The sequence below is a fragment of the Protopterus annectens genome, chromosome 2.part2, assembly GCF_019279795.1.
Source record: "Protopterus annectens isolate FY-2018-M chromosome 2.part2, PAN1.0, whole genome shotgun sequence".
Lineage (NCBI taxonomy): Eukaryota > Metazoa > Chordata > Ceratodontiformes > Protopteridae > Protopterus > Protopterus annectens.
This window is the reverse complement of record NC_056730.1, coordinates 115,395,019-115,418,022: the sequence shown is the minus strand read 5'-3', so window position 1 is coordinate 115,418,022 and position 23,004 is coordinate 115,395,019. Positions and strand designations below refer to the sequence as shown.

The 23,004-nt window shown below is 45.3% G+C and overlaps 1 protein-coding gene across 3 annotated transcripts in view; it reads left to right on the top strand.

Annotated features, from left to right (window-relative positions):
• Positions 1 to 23,004, top strand: part of MIER3 (MIER family member 3) — an 874,587-nt gene that overhangs the window by 582,450 nt on the left and 269,133 nt on the right. For all 3 annotated transcript variants that reach the window (XM_044063799.1, XM_044063797.1, XM_044063798.1), the window contains one exon: positions 8,520 to 8,647. In XM_044063799.1, the coding sequence (XP_043919734.1) occupies positions 8,520 to 8,647 (128 nt within the window). The remainder of the gene's footprint in view (positions 1 to 8,519; positions 8,648 to 23,004) is intronic.

The following is a 23,004-nucleotide window of genomic DNA, read 5'->3' as shown; positions in this document are numbered from 1 at the left end:
CATGATTCTCTGTTTGGTATTAAGGCAGAAGAGGTTTTAAAGAAAATGGAAGACAAAGCTAAGTATATGCAAACTGTTAAAGATTTCTTGCAAGTGCAGCCACCTAGACTCCGCAGACACTGGCCTACAAAAAATTCGTCCTTTCCTGTGTCAGAGCTCAAAGGGGCAAATCCAGACACCCTAACGGTTCCAGGTACCAGGCTCAAGACTCATACAGGTCAAAGCAGTGGGGCGCATCCACCTCCAAATCTGGGGGAGATAAAGCGCAAACCTACAGAAAGCAATCCCAGTGACTTCCCTCTGCCTACACCAAGCACTTATCTGTTGGTAGCACCCATAGGGGGAAAATTAGCACTTTTTGCTCAAAATTGGCAATTAATAACCCAGGACAAATGGGTACTGAACATCGTATCACAGGGGTGCAGATTCCATTTCCACACTTTGCCAACAACAAATGGTTGGCCAGACCTGCCAAAAAAACAATGGGCAGAGGCACAGAAACAGGTTACGTCCCTCATGGACATGGGGTCCATTCAGACAGTACCAGAACAGGAAAAAGGACAAGGTTTTTACTCGACTGTTCTTGGTACCCAGAAAGGACAAGGCCTGCTGGCCAGTACTGGATTTATCGATTTTGAATACGTACCTGGACATTCCAAAATTCAGAATGCTCACCTTGCAACAGCTTCTGCCCATGCTGGGCAAGAATGCTTGGCTGGTGACGTTAGACTTAGAGGCATTCCTGCATGTCCCAATAAGACAGTCGTGCAGAAGATACCTCAGATTCAAGGCTGGCTTAATGCATTACCAATTTTCTGCACTGCCCTTTGGCTTATCTACTGCGCCCAGGATCTTTACAAAGTGCCTGGCACCAGTAATTGCATTTTGCAGACAAAGAAGTGTTCAGATATATCCTTAGTTGGACGACTGTCTCATTCAAGTAGAGAACAAAGACACTCTTCTACGACACCTGGCGTTTGTGAAAAGGCTTCTAGCATGCCTAGGGTACACAATAAACGAAAAGAAATCACAACTGGTACCCTCTCAAAAGAAAACATTCCTGGGTGCAAGCTTGCATACAACTGCCCAGATGGCTTACCTCACGCCAGACAAACAAAGGCAACTGACTACTTACTTCAAACTGATGGCAACAAAGACCCAGTCTTCTGCAAGACAAATTCTGCAGGCTCTGGGCTTCATGGCATCCTGCATCCTACTAATTCCATATGCAAGACTGCATATGAGGAAACTGCAATGGTACCTAAAAAGTTTATGGAGTCAACATTCACACAGTCTGGAAACAATGATTCCTCTCATTCCCTGCCTGCAACAGGAGTTTCGATGGTGGGCAAAGGCCTATCACCAAAACGGGGGACGGCCCTGTACTCCCCCTACCAGCCTAACCTTATCAACAGGCGCTTCAGATTATGCCTGGGGGGCCCACATGACAGGAAGATGCATTCAGGGCATATGGGCACCAAATCAAATGCATCTGCAAATCAACCAGAAAGAGATGCTAGCTGTTCAAAATGCCCTAACTGCTTTCATGGACTTTCTTCATCCAGGGTAACTACTGATAAAGACGGACAACACCACAGTCATGTGGCATATAAACAGGCAAGGGGGCACACACTCCTACCCCCTTTGCAGATTAGCCATGTCACTGTGGTACACAGCTTTGACCTATCAAATAAATCTTCAAGCTCAGTTCCTGCCAGCAAAATAGAACACTCTGGCAGATGATTTAAGCAGAAACCTTATGGATCCTCACAAGTGAAAACTAAATCCACAAGTATTCAGCATAATAACAGAGAAATGGGGAAGCCCAGACATAGATCTATTTGCCTCTCCTCAAAATTATCAATTGAAAAGATTCTGCACAAGGACTTATCACAGACCAGCATGGAACGTGGACATCCTATCCTTCAGTTGGAAAAACCTATCAGTTTACTCCTTCCCTCCTCTGCCTCTTCTACCCAAGGTCCTCCTAAAAGTCAGGCAAGAGAAGCCAAAGATGATATTAATTGCCCCGGACTGGCCCCACCAATACTGGTACCCAATCCTAAGAAACTTGTCTTAATACCCAGCTTGGACCTTGCCTCAAAGACCACAACTACTGTCCCAGCAAAACAATCCGATCCTGCACAATCAACTGCAGACTCTGAACCTGGCAGCATGGCTAATCATGTAATCATACAAATGACACCTCTCAGTAAAGCTGAGATGGATGCCATTTTGGAAGCCAGAAGGCCTAGTACTAGAAAATGTTATGCTGACAAATGGAAGAGATTCTGTGCTTGGAATCAAGCACAAGGTACTGATACAGCAGAACCACATATTCCTCAGATATTACTATACTTAACTGAGATGCTTGACAAAGGCCTATCTTTCTCATCAATCAAAATCCATGCCTCTGCCATTTCGGCTCATTACAATACAGAGCCACCAATCTTTTCTCATCCTTTACTAAAGCCTCCATTTGAACCAGCCGCTACCGCTGATATAAAAGTTCTGATCATGGAAGACAGCTCTGCTACTAGCAATTACTTCAGCAAGAAGAGTTTCAGAGCTACAGGCCCTCATGGCTGTAGAGCCTTTTATCATATTTTACCCAGACAGGGTGTGTCTGAGGACAAATCCTACTTGTATGCCTAAGGTGGTTTCCAGTGTGGCTCTTAACCAAACAATTCATCTGCCAACATTTTATCCATATCCGCAGAACAAAGGGAAGAGAATTCTGCATTCCTTGGACGTACACAGACAGCTAAGATTCTACTTGAGCAGGACAAAAGCTCTAGGAAAAACTGAGCAATTACTAGTGTCATATGCTACAGGATCAGAAGGAAAGGCTATTTCAAAGTAGACAATTTCAAAGTGGATAAGCCACTGCGTCCGTTTCTGCTACTTACACCATGGTAAACCTGTGCCCAAGGACATTAGGTATCATTTCACCAGAGCTGCAGCTACTTCAGCTGCTACTTGGAGTTCTGTTCACACCTTTACAAAGCATTACCATTTGCCTCTCTAGGGCATGCTTTGCAACTGCAGGGCCTTATAGCCACACCTAATGCTGTTTAGCTCCAGCCTCCCAACCATAGTTTTGGGATTCTACCCAAATGTAATGACTGCAACAGTGAAACACAAAGAACATAGTACAGTTGTGTACACTTACCATAAATGTAGATGTTCCAGTGTATTCACTGTTGCAGTCCAGGTTACCCTCCAGCCATCCCCCTGTCATTCTACAGTTTATCTTCCTTCGCTATCTTCTACAACCTATGTGGTGTATTTGCTTGTAGATGAAGATAACATTAATATTGATGCATGTAAATAGATATATATATAATATTTCTACCTTTTTGGGGGCACCTGACATCGGGGGCAAGAAAAACTAAAGAAAATGGCATTGGCTGCATGTTTTATACCCCTGATGACCTGACACCATGGAAGAGAAGACAGCACCCGACGCAGGACCCAAGACTTTGGAATTCAGGCCGACTGAGGGCAACCTGCCAGCAGATTGCCCAAATGTAATGACTGCAACAGTGAATACACTCTAACATCTACATTTATGGTAAGTGTACACAACTGTACTTTTCACAGCCACCCACGGACTCCGGGTCGGCAGGCTGAGCCATTTAGGGAAGGGGTGACCCCTGCCCTGGACACTCACCTCTCTTCAGGTGGACCAGCCTTCCAACTGATGGAGAAGGCTCTGGCTTCTGCTGGTGATACTGTGCTGTCTATCCCCCCGCCCTCCTATGGTCCACTGTGTTCACAAGTCACACCTAGCAGACACCGAGCGCAAGGGCCTCAGGACATATTCCCACGGGAAACCCCCTTTCCATTGTCTTCCCCAGCTTCTCCCTCTGAGGAAGTTCACCGGAAAAGTTTATGTAAGAGGAGGCACATGGACTCCACAGAGGAGTCCCTTACTGAAGTGACAGACTTTGATGAGGGGGAAGGATCCCCTCGATCACCCTCTGAGGTATCCTTTGGTGATATCCTCGAAATCGTTAAACAGAGAGGTGAATGGCAGCCCTCTAATCCGACTTCTGAGGAGTCTGTGTTCCTACAGGCTTTTCACGCCCGGCCCCCTATCTCATGGGTTACTCCACCTGCTGATGAACTTGTCCGGCTCAGCGTGCGTGGCTCCTGACACCGTCGAGGCTGTTTCCCGGAGGCCAGATAAGATTTTATCCCCTCCTGCTACGGATCCCCATTGATCTAAAGGTCTTCCCATGGATGCTCTGGTGGTGGCGTCCGCAACTAAAAAGGATCTGGCAGAAGAAGAAAGCCAGACTGTCCACCCACCTAACAGAGTCCCGGGCACTGGACAGGATAGGGAAGCGCACCTTTGCATCAGCGACCTTTGCTATCAGGTCCCTGAACTATATGGCACACTTTACCAGGCTTCAAAGGGATTTGATTTCCGAGCTCTTTGAAACCTTGGCTGGTGCCGTGTCTGATGAGGTCCGTGACAAAGTGGCCTCTCAGCTGGCCACCATTGAGTCAATATCTAACTCCTCCATGTGACTATCTCACGCATCACAAGAAGCAGCTAGTGGCGGGTTCAACTGTGGTCTTGACGACAAGCCTGGATGCGCTTGTGCAATTTCGCGGAACCTTTTAGGGCTTCCTTTCTTAGCGCTTCCATTGAGGCCTCTTTGTTGTTTGGACCCAAAGTTAAAAGCACACTGGCCAGATGTGAACAGGACGGTAAGACCCTTTCTGCCGTAGATGTCAGTTATTCTTCCCCTCAACGTGCTTTCTCCCGAAACCAAAAGAGTGAGAAGATATGGTTCAAGAAATCTCAGGGTCCTTTCCGTGACACACAGGCCGAGTTCTCCCCTAGATGCAGAGGGGGAACTCGCAGGGAAGACTCCCATTTCGGGGCAGAGGGGGTCTGCATAATCAGGGTTCCAGGGACTCTCTTCCTGGCCAGTCCTGCTGGCGCTCCTGAAGAGCGGCCCAACTCCTTTCCTCTGGAGGTGGTTGGGGGTAGTTTCTCCTTGTACCTTTGTGCCTGGCTAACCATCACCACCAATTCTTGGGTAGAAAGGATTATAACCAGAGGTTATCATATCCCCTTCGATCTTTGTCCCATCCCTTCAAAAAATCTTCTCGACGTTCCACCCAGTCCAAAGGGAAGAAGCAGCACTAGAGATAGAAAAGCTGCTAAGAAAGAGAGTCATCCAAATAGTCCCTCCAGACTAGATAGGATCCGGATTCTACTCAAGACTGTTTTTGGTGCCAAAGAAAACCAGGGACTGGAGACCAATTTTGGATCTCAGTGTAACAAGTTTGTGAGGGTACAGAAATTCCGGATGGTCACAATACAGTCTATCCTCCCGCTTTTGGAAAAAGACTATTGGATGTGCTCGATAGATCTTCAAGAAGTGTACCGCCACATAAGTGGACAGGCCATCAAGGAGATTTCTGCACTTCCATGCGGGAGCCAGTCAGTACCAGCTCAGGAGTACTGCCTTTCGGACTCTCTACAGCCCCCAGAGTGGTTCACAAAGTGCATGGCAGTCATCACAGCTCACTTGCTCTACAAGGATTCCAGGTGTTTCCATACCTAGACGACTGGCTCATTTCCGCCCCCACCAGACATCTATTGGAAAAAGCCCTGGCATACTCTCTCCTCGCTGCACAAAGGCTAGGCATAACCATAAACTGGCAAAAATCCAATCTCACCCCATCTCAGTCCACAGAATTCATAGGTGTCATCTTGGATACAAAGAATTGCAGAGCATCCATTGTAGAGCACAGAATTCTAAGGATAAAGCAACAACTGATCCCAATCATTTCCATGGAGAAATTCACAGCTCACTTTGTCCTACAGCTGTTGGGTTCCATGGCAGCCTCCATCACCATTGTTCCCCTGGCCAGGTTTCATATGAGGCTTCTACAATGGCTACTGCTCACTCAGTAGTATCCTTTTCAGCATCCTCTTTCAGCCAAGATTTGAGTAACCCACAGGTGCAAACAGGATTTAAATTGGTGGATGACCCACAACCCGTGACAATGGTATTGCCCCTTCTCCCCCGGCAACCCAAGGCTTCAGTGACCACAGACACCTCCCTGATGGGGTGGGGGGGGGCTATGTCCGGGACACAGTCCAAGGCACTTGGTCCAAATTAGAGGCCCAACTGCATATAAATGTTCTAGAGCTGAGGGTGGTGCTTCTGGCTTTGCAAGCATTCCATCCCCTGCTGCCATCTGGGACGATTGCGATTCAGTCAGACAACATAGCGGTGGTCCGATACATCAACAAACAAGGTGGAACCAAATCTTACCCCCTTTGTCGAGAGGCCATGAGGATGTGGCAATGGGCGATGGCTACCAACCGTTTTCTTCTAGCAACGCACATTCCCGGGAGTTCCAACGTGATACTCAGCAGATGCATTCTACAACCTCACGAGTGGTCCCTGAATCCCTTGATAGCGACAGCGATCTTCCACCGCTGGGGCCATCCTTTCTGCGACCTCTTTGCATCCCCGACCAACTACAAATGGAGCAACTACTTCGCCCTGATTCCACCGGGACAGTCACCCAGGGACGCTGTAGTCCACGATTGGCCCTCGGGTCTTCTTTATGCATTCCCACCTTTTCCCACTCATTCCCCAATTTCTGAAGAAAGCCCATCGGTTGAAGAGCAAGGTGATCCTCATAGCACCATATTGACCTCATCAGATTTGGATCCCCTTCCTTTGGCCTCACCTGCTAGATCAACCATGGATTCTCCATCCAACCCCAGAGTTGATCTCACATCTGCAGAACCTGATTCATCCCAACTTGGACAGCCTGAAGCTCACAGCTTGGCTCCTCCAATTCCCTTTATTGCCAAGCAGAATGATCTTTCTTTACCAGTACGGGACATTCTTATTGCATCTCATAAGTCTTCCACTAGAATTACTTATCTAAGCAAGTGGAAAAGATTTACCTGTTGGCTGAAAGAAAAACAAGTAGATCCCTTCTCAGCACCGGTGTCGATAATACTAGTGTATCTGGCCAACCTATTTCAATCGGTCTGTCTGCCTCTACCATTAGAGTTCATTTGGCTGCAATATCTAATTTCCATGAAGGGTGTCCAAGACTCCTCTCTTATGTCTCTCAAATTATGCAAGACCTTTATAAAAGAAGGTGCGAATCATTTGAAGCCCCCTTTTAGAGAACCTATTCAGCCATGGGACTTGTCGTTAGTTCTACAAGCTCTGACAATGCCACCCTTCGAACCAGCTTCTTCTTGCGACCTTAAATATTTGTCATGGAAAACCTTGTTTTTGGTCACCATTACTTCTGCCAGACGTATCTCTGAGCTTCAAGCTTTATGCATAGAGTCCATACTTGATTTTTCATAGAGATATAGTGTCTTTGAGAACTAATCCTTCATTTCTGCCAAAAGTGATCTCTGAAATGTCCATTAATCAAACCATTGAATTGCCAGTTTTCTTTCCCAATCATTCAAATAGAGGAGAGTATTGCCTACATACCCTAGATATTCACAGGCAAATCCACTTTTACTTGAACAGGACCTAGGTCCTCTCATAAATCTGACCAATTATTTTTGGCCTATTCTGGACCTAGATTAGGATCTGCTGTTGCTAAGGTCACATTAGCTAGATGGTTGAAAGACACTGTAACCTTCATTTATACACAAAGTAATATCCCATTGCCTACTACCATGAAGACTCATTCGACAAGGTCGGTGGCAACTTCTTCTGCACTTCCATGCCAGGGCTTTTTTACATGACATCTGTGCAGCTGCAACTTGGGCTACGCCTCATAACCTTCATCAATCATTACAAATTGGATTTGGCTTCCAGGGGAAGAGCATCTTTGGTTCTATGGTGTTCAGGAATGTCCTTCCATGAGAGCCTCCCAGGAGTAGAGGTAGCTGGGGACTCTGCCCCATACGTAAGGAATGAACGAGGATTAACATTATCAGATAAAGAAGTTATGTCTTACCATAACGTTCCATCTGTATTGTTGATCCTCGTTCAGTCATTATGACCCTCTCTCCTTCCCTCTCCTGTGGGTTCTAGTGGATCTCACCATCCAGTTCTCTTAGGTCATTTGACCAGAGGTAGCCTCTACCTTCTTTTGACTTGCAAACTCAATCTGAGGTAACAGGGAGAGGGGAATTATGGGTAAGAGTTTAGTTTGAGAGTTTGTAGCTGACGCGAGTTTGGAAGATGGCTGGCTCGGTTCAGAGGTCGGAACCGATACCCATACGTAATGACTGAATGAGGATCAACAATACAGATGGAACGTTATGGGAAGACATAACTTCTTTTTTTCACTACTTTTAGTCATCATAGGGTACACACCAAGGGTTTGCTAACATTGCAAGTTGAGTGTACTTATACGGATGAGGTTATTGTTGCGAGTGAAAAAGTATTTTGAAGATTTTAACATGTAGAACTATTAAGTAGCTTGCTAAAGAACCACACAATGTTTATACTTTCTTTTTTTTTTTTTTTTTTTTTTTTTTTTTTTTTTTTTTTTGTTAGGTAAAAACACGGACCGTTGCAGAATGCGTTTCATTTTACTACATGTGGAAGAAGTCTGAACGATATGACTTCTTTGCTCAGCAGACACGTTTTGGAAAGAAGAAGTACAACCATCATCCTGATGTTACGTAAGTAGATAATCAGATGATGACAGAAAACATTTAAAGCACACTGCAGATCTCAGAGCTCTGAGTAACCATTTTTCTCTCTACAGTTTATTTGAATGTCTGAGTTGTGTTATAAGCAATCCTTGACTTGTAGTTTTTTGCTAATGAGTAGACCCACTTGACGTGAGTGACAAGCTGGATTGGTCCCCAGTCAGTCCAGGAGGTTGTAATGATCCCTCTGCTTTTGGAGCTAAACAGGTCTCTGCCCCGACATGTAGTAATCCTCTGTTTTTGGTTTCAAATGAAAGATTGTTGCTGGACAGTTGGTCTGTGTTAATTTTTTAAAATAAACTAAGCTTTTGTGCTGAATGGGTGCTTTGAGACAGAAGAGTAAATGTTCAGTCTACGTCTCAGAATTGATTGCCTTAAAGTACTTTGGCAAATTTCCTGTTTGTGAGACGCAGTGAATTTTATTAATCAGGCTTTAGAAATATTTGTAGATTTCTAGGCTGTGCTTAGTTCACTGTGGAAGTTGCAAATTTTTATTTTTAAATTCTGAATAGTGGTAAGTTTCACTTTCTGAAGTCATTGTGTAGTGCTTGCGTACAATTTTATTGTGTTTTTGCTGCACCCTGTTATATTTTGGCCTCCGTGATATTTTAATAGCAAATAAAAATGCTGTCTTTTGTGGCTGAACAATCCGTTGGAACCTTTCTCATGTGAGTTTCAGTAAAAAAAAAAAAAAAAACTTCTTCGCCAGATAGGCTGTTCAGATCAGATGTTCAACGTGCATACAGCTGCAGTCATAACAGATGGGTTCTCCTGCTGTCAGGCGGGTCCTCGGTCGGCCGAATTCCAAAGTCTAGGTCCGGCGTCGGTTGTCGTCGCTTCTTCCCTGACGTCAGTGCGACAGGGGTATAAAGGAACCAGCCGACGCCATTTTCTTCAGTCTTTCTTGCCGCGCGGTGCCCGAAGCAGAAGCAGTTCGCAAGTGCCAGTCGGCCAGCTCCTGAAATTACGAAAATTTTGAAACCGAAGTCTTCTTGAAAGCTAAGTACTCCGTTGGGGAAACTTTTCTTGCCTCAGACCGATGTCAGACAAAGTTAATAATTGTATTTCATGTGGGAAGCAAATACCGCATAAGGATTTCCATTCCCTCTGTATACCTTTAGGCCCAGACCACGACGTCTCAGTCTGTCGCTTTTGTGCTACATTCAGCGAACGCACCATTAAGCATCGGGCGGAGTTCGCCCAGCATTATTTTGGAAAAACATTTAACTATATTATGTCGTCGGATACTCCGACTCCAGTTCTGCCTAAAAAACGCAAAGATAAGGACCGACACACGAGGTCCACGGCCCCTACCGACACCACGCCAAAGCCGACTACACGTGGTCCGGTTCTCAGCGAGGCGCCTACGCAGCCCCTGACTAACGACACTTCATTGGCGGTGTCTCCTGTACCCCAGGTTGCAGGCTCCTCGGCCCACACCCCGACTACAGATACCGAAGCCACTCTTGGCGTTGAACTTCAAAATGTGGACAGGTCTACCTCCACTCAAGGTGTCTTCAGACCTTCCTCTTCTTTCTCCATCAAGGCTTTCACTAAGTCTAAAGCAGCCATGCATTCTAAGAGACAAGCTACACAGGGCCCATCTCCAGGCCCCATGCCTAAAAAACAGATGCTTAAGATGGCTGAGGATTTAATTACTCTTATCAGGGGTTCTCAACCCCCACCGGACAAAAGGCCCAGAGTGGAGGAAGAATCCCCCTCCTTTGATCAGGGCTTCATTATTTCAGAGCACTCTGATGATCAAGAACATTCTTACTCCCCTTTTGAAGACTCTGATGCGGAGGAGTCCATTCCTTCTGTATCCCCCCCAGAGGATTACTCATTTGGGGAAACTTTGCATACCTTAAGGGAACACTTCCACTGGGAAGGCCAAGATTATTCAGATTCCAAGAAAAGGCTTAGGGAATTTCTCTTGCTACCCAAGCACAGGCCTCTGGCTATACCTCCTGTCTTGGACATCCTAGATGATGTTTACTCGGAGGCCTGCCTTAACCCGGACTCTCTGCCTCCAGCCCCAGTCAAGCCTGACAGGTACTACAGGGTTCCTGACTCACACCAATTTCTATACAAAAGCCATGCTGCTGACCCAGAAACCATCTCACATGCCACAAGGGAATTAAGGCCTCCACTGCTAAAAATCCATTACCTTCCGAGAGAGATTCCAGATCCTTAGAAAGGTGGGGGAAAAAGGTATATACCTCGGCTACCTTATCCATGAGGGCCTTAAACTGTCAGTTCCATATGCTAAAATACCAACAGTTTTTGTTATCACAATTGAAAAGTAAAATGTCACAACCTGAACAACCAGACTTGAAGGAGTTGCAGGATTTGATGCATAGTGCAGAACAAGTGGGTAAGCATACCTTACAATGTGGTTTTGATGCTCTAGAGGCCTCATGTAGAGCTGCTGTTACAGGCTCAGTCATACGTAGACATGCCTGGCTCAAGGAACAAACCTTGCCTGATCATGTCAAAGCTAAATTACTAGATGCCCCTCTACAAAAGGATGTATTATTTGGTGCTAATGCTGAGGAGGTATTAAGGAAAATGGAGGAAAAGGCTAAATCATTGCAAACTGTGAAAGATTTTCTACAGGTACAACCCCCATAATTCAGTAGAAATTGGCCTTCCAAAAATTGGTCCTTTCCAGCCACGGACAGACCCCAAAGAGGCAGATACAGGTGCCCGAGGGGCAGAGGACAATCCCAAGGATCATTTAGAGGCAGACAATGGCAAGCTCCTACACAAAGAGGTGGTGAGGATAACTCGCAATCATTCAGAAAGCAAGCCCAGTGACTTTCCCCTTTGCATGCCAAGCAAGACTCAAGTGGCAGCCCCCTTAGGAGGAACGCTGGCATTATTTTCAAAAAATTGGCATATTGTCACAAAAGACAAATGGATCCTGGACATTATAAACAGATGCTACAGATTCCATTTTCACACCCTTCCAAAAATGAGAGGCATGCCAAACCTGCCACACAATCAAAGGGCAGAGGCACAAAGGCAAATTACAGATCTCATGGACATGAAAGCTATTCAAGAGGTACCTACGCACGAACAAGGTCAAGGTTTTTATTCCAGACTATTCCTGGTACCAAGGAAGGGAAAAGTTTGGAGACCTATTTTGGACCTATCCATCCTAAACACATTTCTACTCGTACCAGAATTCAAGATGCTCACTCTACAGCAGCTTCTTCCCATGCTGGGCAAGGAGTCTTGGCTGGTAACATTGGACCTCAAGGAGGCATACCTGCATGTCCCAATCAGACAAAATTGCAGAAGATACCTCCGATTTCTTGCAGGTTCAACCCATTATCAATTCTCTGCATTGCCCTTTGGCTTATCTACTGCACCCAGAGTATTCACGAAATGCCTGGCATCAGTAATTGCCTACTGCAGACTTCAAGGGATACAAATATACCCCTATTTGGACGACTGCCTGATCCAAGCAGACAGCAAGCACATTCTTCTGAAACATCTGGCTTATGTAATAATGTTGTTGAACTCTCTGGGATACACAATCAACAAAAAGAAGTCAAGACTAATACCCTCTCGGAAGATAATTTTCCTGGGTGCCAACTTGGACACAAACACCCAGATGGCCTACCTCACGCCAGAGAAGCAGGGGCAACTAACTCAATACTTCAGAGCACTAGCAAATTGCACCAGGCTGACTGCAAGGAAAATCCTGCAGGCTCTGGGATTCATGGCATCTTGCATCTTACTAATCCCATGTGCAAAGCTGCATATGATGATACTTCAATGGTACCTGGAAAACCTATGGTCTCAACACAGCCACAGTTTGGAAACAATAAAACCACTAATTCCATGTCTACAAAAGGAATTTCTGTGGTGGGCTCAAGCATGCCAAACAAACACAGGTCTTCCATTCAGCAAGCCTCAAGCAAATCAAGTCATCACAACAGACGCCTCTGACTATGCCTGGGGGGCGCACATGACAGATCGGTGCATTCAGGGCAAATGGTCCCAAAAAGAAAAGCACCTTCACATCAATCAAAAGGAAATGCTAGCAGTAATAAATGCTATTATAGCTTTCAAGGACCTTCTGCAACCAGGTCAACTATTGATAAGAACGGACAACACCACAGTTATGTGGTACATAAACAAACAGGGAGGAACACATTCATACCCCTATGCAGACTGGCCATGTCACTTTGGAACATGGCCATGGACTTACAAATCGAACTACAAGCACAGTACTTGCCAGGCAAGGAAAACACGCTGGCAGACAACCTAAGCAGAAATATGACAGATCCACACGAATGGAAGTTGCATCCAAATGTTTTTACAGAAATAATCCAAGCATGGGGAAGGCCAGACATAGATCTCTTTGCCTCCCACAAAAATCACCAATTGACAAAATTCTGCTCAAGGAGTTTCCATTCAAAGGCCTGGAGAGTGGACGCTCTCTCTTTCAGTTGGACATCAATGACAGTTTATGCCTTCCCACCTCTTCCTCTGCTGCCCAAAGTTCTACTGAAAACTAGAGCAGACCGACCAAAGATGATTCTCATTGCTCCAGACTGGCCAAGACAACACTGGTACCCACTCCTGAGGAGCCTGACGCATTCCCCACCATGGACCCTGCCTCTAATGCCTCTTCTCCTGACTCAGCACAGCTTCAAAACTCTTCACAGCCAGCTAAAAACACTCAATCTAGCCGCATGGAAGATTCCTTAGCATCACAACAGACCCTACTCTCCAAGGAGGTGCAGGATGTCATTTTGGAGGCCAGAAGGCCGTCAACTAGAAAAGCTTACTCCGCAAAATAGAAACGGTTTTGTGTCTGGAATGAGAAAAAGGGCCAGGATCCTGGAAAACTGAATTTACCTCAAATACTACAGTATCTAGCTGAGCTGCTAAGCAGTGGACTTTCATTCTCCTCCATCAAAATCCATGCCTCAGCCATTTCTGCAGAATACAACACTGAGCCACCCTTATTCTCTCACCCTCTCTTAAGACAGTTCCTCAGAGGGGCTAAGAATCTAAGACCCCCAAGGAAACAACCAATACCTGCTTGGGATCTCAATTTCATTCTGGAAAAACTGACCTTGCCTCCCTTTGAGCCAGCTGCCTCATCAGGTTTGCAATATTTGTCCTGGAAAACAGCTTTCCTTCTGGCTATTACCTCAGCTCGTAGAGTTTCAGAACTACAAGCTATCATGGCTGTGCAGCCTTTTATCATCTTCCATCAGGACAGAGTTTCCTTATGAACCAACCCGTCCTTTATGCCTAAAGCGGTGTCCAGGGTAGCTTTGAATCAGGCCATACACTTACCTATGTTTTATCCTAATCCTCAAAACAAAGGGGAGAGATTACTACATTCCTTGGACATCCACAGACAACTGCGTTATTATTTGGACAGAACAAAGCCTTTCAGAAAATCAGAACAGCTCTGTGTGTCCAATGCTGTAGGAGCTCAAGGAAAGCCAATTTCCAAACAGACAATCTCAAAATGGATAGCCCACTGCATACGCTTTTGCTATTCTTTTCATGGCAAAACTGTACCTACAGGCATCAGATCTCACTCCACAAGGGCCACAGCTACCTCTGCAGCTTTCCTCAGAGGAGTTCCTACCAAAGATATTTTGGAAGCAGCCACTTGGAGTTCTGTGCATACCTTCTCCAAGCACTACCACCTACCATTATACTCCAAAACTAGAGCAGGCTTTGCCACTGCAGTCTTGCAGGGCATCCTGGCTCCTCCTAGTTCCACCTAGTGCCTACCACCCCTTTCTTAGCTTTGGGATTCTACCCATCTGTTATGACTGCAGATGTATGCACGATGAACATAGTACAGTTTTGTACCTACCATAAATGTAGATGTTCGAGTGCTAATACAGCTGCAGTCCAGGTTTCCCTCCCTCCTTCCCCTCTTGGGACAGGCCTATAGGCTAACACATCCTCATACAACCTGATTGGGGTATTCATTTATGGTGTATTTGCTTGCAACTACTGTATTTTGATTATATTGCATTGCTTTATTACACAAATTTATGTATTGCCTTCCTTCTGGGGGCACCTGACATCTGGGGCAAGAAAAACTGAAGAAAATGGCGTCAGCTGATTCCTTTATACCCCTGTCGCACTGACGTCAGGGAAGAAGCGACGACAACCGACGCCGGACCTAGACTTTGGAATTCGGCCGACCGAGGACCCGCCTGACGGCAGGAGAACCCATCTGTTATGACTGCAGCTGTATTAGCACTCGAACATCTACATTTATGGTAGGTACAAAACTGTACTTTCTGGCACTCTGTTATGCAGATCTCTTCAAGTTTGTCAGGAGTTTTCTGGTTAAGACACGAATTTAACTATCTGTCAGACCTCAGCATTGTTTTATGAAGGGTGTAAATCTGAACTGTCTGTGGGACAAATGGATGAGTAGCATATTTTTTCCTGTATATGATTTAAATATTAATTTTGTTTGATTTTTTTCTCCTGTTCGAGAAATTCTTTGAAAGCTTATAGGAAGAGACTATTTTATAAACTCCCAGATCTAGTTAAACCTTCTACCATTGCATGTATCCTAGCCAAAAATTGCCTTCGATAGCCTGTTTTCTTGCAATCCACTGTTATCCTTGGGGCTCCTATACATTTAAAAATGTAACATTTCCTAGAGCTGTGAACAGTAGATGTTCTTCTTGTTTCACTGTTGCAGTCATCACATTTGGGTTATCTGCCTGCAGGTAGCCCTCAGTCGGCCTGAATACCAGAGTCTTGGGATTTCTGCATCGAACGCCCACAGGCTGGCAACTTGACACTGTAAAACTCCACTGCCAATCATGAGCGAACAGGTAATTTGCTGTGGTGACCCCTAACCGGGAAAAGCCGAAAGAAGAAGATGCTGTCACTTCTTCCATGATGTCAAGTCGTCAGGGGTATAAAACATGCAGCCGACGCCATTACATCAGTCTTTCTTGCCGTGTGGTGCCCCAAGCAGAAGCAGTTCGCAAGTGCCGGTCGGCCGACTCCTGAAATTTTCGTTTTCAAGTTTCAAAACCGAAGTCTTCAACTAAAAGCTAAGTACCCCATTGGGGAAACTTTTTCTTGCTCCTTACCGATGTCAGTAAAAGTTAATAATTGCTTTACTTGTGGGAAGCAAATAAATCATAAGGATTTTCATTTGTACTGTATTCCATACCTAAAAAACACAAAGAAAAAGACAGACACAGACCATCGAGTTCCAAAACTGATAACGCTTCTCCTAAGCCAGTCGCCAGTTTGCCGGTACTCATTGAGGTGCTTTCGCAGCCCCTGATACCTGCTACTTCTGATTCACAGGCCTCTACTGAGACCCATTCAGAGTCCGGTATGCCACGAAATGCTTCAGTTATGGAACCCGCGAATGTCTCTTCCTTAGATGGGTCTGGAGCCGCTGTGCAGGCACCGGCCTCTGAGGGTGTTATCAGGCCTACAGATTTGTATATTAGACAGATGCCATCTTCAAAACTAAGGCCAAAATCTAAATCTGTGTCTAAAAAAACCGAAGCCTGGGCCACATGTGCAGGCCTCTATGCCTAAAAAACAAATGATCAAAATGGCTGAAGATTTAATTACTCTGATCAAGGGTAGCCAACCCCCTCCTTCTAAGAGGCCTAGGCAAGACATTGATTATGAATTTTCTAAACAGGATTCTGTTTCTTCTGATTCTTCTAATGATCAGGATTTGTCTATTCTTACTTATGAGGACTCTGATGCAGAAAATTCCATTCCTTCTGCATCTTCCCCTGAAGATTTTTCTTTTTGGGAAACTTTACATACTTTAAGGGAACATTTCCGCTGTGGAAGTCAGGATTTCTCTGAATCTAAAAAGAGACTTAGGGATTTTCTTCTTCCTCAGCATAGGCCTTTGGCTATACCTCCTGTTCTAGACATTGTTGATGTTTTTTCAGAATCTAGTATGACTCCTGATTCTCTGCCTCTGGCTCCTTGTAAGCCAGACAGATACTACAGGGTTCCTGACTCCCACAAATTCCTCTTCAAAAATCCAATTGGTGATCCTGAAACCATTTCTCAGTGTCCCAAGGGCATTAATGCCTCTACTGCTAAAAATCCTACCCCTTCTGATAGAGATTCCAGGGCGCTGGATAGATGGGGTAAGAAGGTTTACATGTCTGCAACCTTGGCAGTTGGGGCTTTAAACTGTCAGTTTCATATGCTTAAATATCAACAGCATATCATGGGACTACTTAAGCAGAAAATGATGTTAATCTCTGACTGTGTGGAAAATAAAGATTTGCAGGTTTTATTACATTCAGCTGAACAAGTTGATTTGGAAAACGTACTTTGCAATGTGGATGTTCTTCATCTCACATTGCTGCAGTCCTTACACTTGGGTAGTCCGCTGTCCTCGGTCGGCCCGAATATCAAAGTATAAGGCTGACGTCGGTCAAGGCGCATTTGACTGACATCAGGACGTCAGGGTACAAATGCGCATGACCGACGTCATATCCTCAGTCTTTTTTGCCGCATGGTCCGATGCAGAAGCAGCATTGCAAGTGCCGATTGGCGTTCTGAGATTTTTCGATTTCGAAGTTTCAGACAGAGTTCAAAGTTGGCTAAGTACCCCGTTGGGGAATATTTTAGTTTTTTCTTGCCTCAGTGATTTACCGGATGTCAGACAAAGCTTGGGGAGCTCATCTAAATGGAAAGTGGATACAAAACAGGTGGCCTGTCAGACTACAACATCTACATATCAACATGAAGGAGATGTTAGCAGTCCAGTTTGCATTAATAGCTTTCAAGGAATTACTTCTTCCAGGGCAGGTGTTGATTCTAACAGACAACACAACTGTCATGTGGTACATCAACAAGCAAGGGGGAACGCATTCTTATCCTCTATGCAGGCAAGCAATGATTTTGTGGGAGACTGCTCTCAGTTTACAGCTCAATCTTCAGGCAAGGTTTCTGCCAGGAGCACAGAACTCCTTAGCAGATGTGTTGAGCAGACAATTATGGATCCCCACGAGTGGAAATTGGATCCTCATGTATTTCAGAAATTGACAGTGTCATGGGGAACTCCAGACATAGATCTGTTCGCTTCTCCACTAAACCATCAGCTGCCAAAGTTTTGCACAAAAGGTTTCATCCCACAGCTTGGAGAGTGGATGCTCTTTCTTTCAATTGGAGCAATCTTCATGTGTATGCCTTTCCACCTCTGCCTCTCCTCCCAAAGGTACTTCTAAAGGTCAGACAGGACAAGCCAAGGATGATTTTAATAGCTCCGGATTGGCCTCGACAGCACTGGTACCCATTACTGAGAAGTCTGGTACGGAAGCCTCCATGGCCTTTGCCTTCAATTCCACACCTGTTGTCGCAGGAGGACAGCCATTTGCTAAATGTCAAGCTTCACTCTCTGCACCTAACAGCCTGGCATATTCTGTTTTGAACCATAGTGGGCCTCCACTTCCTCAGCAAGTTTTGAATGTTATTTTGGAAGCTAGAAGGCCTAGTACAAGGAAACTGTACGCAGACAAATGGAAGAGATTTTTATTTTGGAGTGCAGCAAATGATTTTGATGTTTCTGAGCCTAATTTGTGTGTGGCTCTTCAATATCTTACTGAGTTACTAGACAAAGGTTTGTCTTTCTCTTCTATTAAAGTTCATGCTGCAGCAATTTCGGCTCACTATGATTGCGACCCACCATTGTTTTCTCATCCTTTGTTCAAGCAATTTTTTTAGAGGGGCAAAGAATATAAGACCCCAAAGAGCTCCTACTCCTGCTTGGGATCTCAATTTTGTGTTGGAGAAACTCACTCTACAACCTTTTGAGCCTGCAGCTACTTCTGAGTTGAAATATTTGTCATGGAAGACTGCTTTTTTGTTGGCCATTACCTCTGCAAGAAGGGTTTCTGAATTGCAGGCCCTTATGGCGGTTGAGCCTTTCTTGATTTTCCATAAGGATAGGGTATCATTACGTACTAATCCTTCCTTTATGCCTAAGGTGGTTTCTAGTGTGGCTTTAAACCAAACTATTCATTTGCCTACTTTTTATGCAATTCCCCAAAATAAAGGGGAAAAGATTTTGCACACTTTAGTTGTACACAGGCAGTTGCGTTATTATTTGGACAGAACTAAAGGGTTCAGGCAGTCTCAGCAGTTGTTTGTTTCTTTTGCTTTGAGTTCTCAGGGCAAGCCTGTGTCAAAACAAACTATTTCTAAGTGGATTGGGTTTTGCATTGCTTTCTGTTATTCCCATCATGGCAAGGAGATTCCAGCTGGGATTAGGCCTCATTCCACTAGGGCTACTGCCACTTCAACAGCCTTTTTGAGGGGAGTGGCAACCAAGGATATTTTGGAGGCAGCTACTTGGAGTTCAGTGCATACTTTCTCTAGGCATTATCACCTGCCACTTTACTCTAAATCCAGGGCTGGGTTTGCCACTGCTGTTTTGCAGGGCATCTTGGCAGCTCCTGCTTCCTTGTAGTTAGCCATCCTCCCTTACCTCTGCTTTGGGATTCTACCCAAGTGTAAGGACTGCAGCAATGTGAGATGAAGAACATAGTACAGTTTTGTACCTACCATAAATGTAGATGTTCGAAGATCCACATTGCTGCAGTCCAATTTACCTCCCTCCTTCCCTCTGTAGTTAGAGGTGGTTGTGTGGGTTGGGTTGTACATATTGTGTATATTGTATATATTGTACATATAGTTAGTGCAAGGGTGGTTGGTTGGTTGTTTGCTGTCTTTGGGTTTTGACCTTTATTTTTAGGGTCTTCTGACATCTGGGGCAAGAAAAGACTGAGGATATGACGTCGGTCATGCGCATTTGTACCCTGACGTCCTGATGTCAGTCAAATGCGCCTTGACCGACGTCAGCCTTATACTTTGATATTCGGGCCGACCGAGGACAGCGGACTACCCAAGTGTAAGGACTGCAGCAATGTGGATCTTCGAACATCTACATTTATGGTAGGTACAAAACTGTACTTTTTGATTCCTTGGAGGCCTCTTGCAGGACTGCTGTAACTGGATCTGTGCTAAGAAGGCATGCTTGGCTCAAAGAGCAAACTCTGCCTGACCATGTTAAAGCAAAATTGTTGGATGCTCCTTTACAACAGGATCGTCTTTTTGGTAATAAGGCTGAAGAAGCATTAAAAAAGATGGAAGATGAAGCTAAATCTATCCACACTGTGAAAGATTTCTTACAAGTGCAAATTCCAAGATTTTAGTAGGCACTGGCCTACTAAGAACTGGTCCTATCCAGTCCCCTTGAGAGCCACTCAGGTCAAATCCAGACATTCCAAAGGCTCCAGGTTTCAGTCACAAGGAACTTTTAGAACAAAGCAATGGGGTGCCTCCACCTCCAAATCTGGAAACAACAAGGCACCTCCCTACGCTAAACAGTCTCATTGACTTCCTCCTACAGTCACCAAGCACTTACCTTTTAGTAGTCCCTTTGGGGGGGAAACTGGCACTTCATGCACAAAACTGGCAACTTATTACCCAGGACAAATGGGTTTTTAATATAGTATCCCAGGGATACAGATTTAATTTCCACACATTGCCAATCTCAAACAGATGGCCAGATCTGCTCCCAAATCAGTGGGCAGAGGCCCAGAAACAAGTTATGTCCCTCATGAACATGGGGGCTATTCAACCAGTACCAGAAGAGGAAAAGGGACAAGGTTTTCTATTCAAGCCTTTCCTGGTACCCAGAAAAGACAAATTATGGCGTCCAATTCTGAACTTATCCACTCTAAACATATTTCTGGACATTCCAAAATTCAAGATGCTGACTCCTCAACAGTTACAACCTATGCTAGGTAAAGATGCCTGGTTGGTAACTCTAGACTTAGGCTTACCTGCATATCCCAATCAGGGAATCTTGCAGAAGATACCTCCACTTCAAAGCAGGCTACTTGCATTACCAGATGTTCTTCATGGTTTCACTGATGTCCTTCAAGGATGCATCTGCAGTCATAACAAATGGGTTGTCCTGTCGTCAGGCAGCCCTTCGGTCGGCCGGATTCCAAAGTCTGGGTCCGGCTTCGGCTGATGTCGCACTTCACCCGACGTCATCTCTGCTGGTCTTCGGGTATAAAGGCATCAGCCGACGCCATTTTCCTCAGTCTTTCTTGCCGCGTGGCGCCCGAAGCAGAAGCTGTTCGCAAGTGCCGGTCAGTCAGATCCAGAGATTACTACTACCGAATACTACTTCGAAGACTTCTAAAAAGCTAAGTACCCGTTGGGGACTCTTTCTTGCCTCAGCCGATGTCAGAAAAAGTCAATAACTGTTTAACTTGTGGGAAACAAATACCTCATAAAGATTTCCACTCTTACTGCCTGCCTTGCTTAGGCCCAGACCACGACGTAGCAGCTTGTTCGGCCTGTGCTTCCTTCAACCGACGAACGCAGGCGTCGGTCGGAGTTTGCTGAACAGTTTTTCGGCTCAGATTTTGCGTACATTATGCCGTCGGATCCTCCGACTACCCAAATTGTTAAAAAACGCAAAGAAAAAGACTGACACTCGCGGTCCGCGGTTTCGGCCGAAACCACGGTTAAGCAAGCCGCGAGTGTCTCGGTTTCGGCCGAAACCGAGAAAACCGGTCAATCTTCAGCCGAATCCACGACTACTACTGAGGCTCCTGCTACCTTAGTCGAATCGGCCTCAGAAGTTCTGCCTACTACTGTGGTTCCTAGTGATTTATCAGACACCATTCCTTTGGATGTCTCTACCCCAGCACGTGGTGCTGGTAGGCCTCCTGCAGCCATGTCTATTAAGGCCTTTGCCAGGGCTAAAGCAGCCAAAACTGTTAAATCAGTGCCTGTTAAGCCCCCCTCACACAGGCCCACTTCTAGTTCACAAATGCTTACTCTGGCAGAGGATTTAATATCCTTAATTAGGGGATCCCAATCTCACCCAGACAGGGCCTCTCAGCCCCCAGAAAAGAGACCTAGAGCAGAGCCCCCCGAGCCAGTGTCCTCTGATGATTCTTCGGATGACTCGGATATTACAGATCAGCCAGAGGCTCCTTTTTCTACTTATGAAGATTCCGATGCTGAAGAATCCATTCCATCTGCCTCTCCACCAGAGGAATTTTCCTTTGGGAAACCTTACATGCCATGAGAGAACAATTCCAATGGCAGGGACAAGATTTCTCAGATTCAAGAAAAAGGCTTAGGACATTTCTGCACTTACCACAACATAGGCCCTTAGCTATACCTCCAGTACTGCCTGTTGTGGATGATGCATTTAATGATGTTTGCACTGCTCCTGATACTTTACCTCCAGCCCCTGCCAAACCAGATAGATTTTACAGGGTGCCAGACACTCATCACCACCTTTACAAGGCCCCACTTGCAGATCCTGAGACTATATCCCAGGGGCCTAAGGCAGTAGCCTCGACCTCAGCAAAAAACCCTATTCCTTCTGAAAGGGAATCCAGGTCCTTAGAGATGGGGAAAAAGTTTACACCTCTGCTACTCTCTCAGCTAGAGCTTTAAACTGTCAGTTTCATATGATCCAATACCAAGAGTTTATGCTTGATCAGTTAACTAAGAAGCTGTCCACTGATGATTCCTTAGATAAGAAATATGTTTTAGAAATGGTGAATAACATTCAGCAGGTTAGTAACCATTCTTTAAAATGTGGCTATGATGCACTGGAGGCTTCATTTAGATCAGCCATGACTGGCACAGTGATAAGAAGGCATGCATGGTTGAAAGAACAGGTCTTGCCGGATCATGTTAAAGCAAAGCTGTTAGATGCTCCTATGGATAAAGCCAGTCTATTTGGTACACCTGCTCAGCAAGTAATGAAGAAAATGGAAGAGAAGGCAAAATCTGTACAAACAGTTAAGGATTTCTTACAGGTTCAGCCCCAAGGTTTAGCAGGAACTGGCCTGCCAAAAATTGGTCCTTTCCAGACTCCTCAAAATCTCAAAGAGGCAGGAATAGACGCTCTAGAGGCAGAAATCAATCCAGAGGAGGTGCCTACAGAGGACGACAGTGGCAAGGCAATAACCGAGGCACAGACACAACCACTGCCACTGCAACAGGACAATCACAGTGACTTGGCTCTGACACCGCCTACCAGGGAGCAAATAACAGCACCTTTAGGTGGAAAGTTAGCCTTATTTTCGAAAAATTGGCACTATATCACAAAAGACAAGTGGATTTTGCAAACCATAGACCAAGGTTACAGGTTCCACTTCCACACCTTACCATTAAAAAGAGGAATGCCAAACCTACCTCCAAATCAAAAAACAGAAGCTCTAAAGCAGATAGCGCAATTAATAAAGATAAGAGCTGTGGAAAGAGTACCAATAACAGAACAGGGC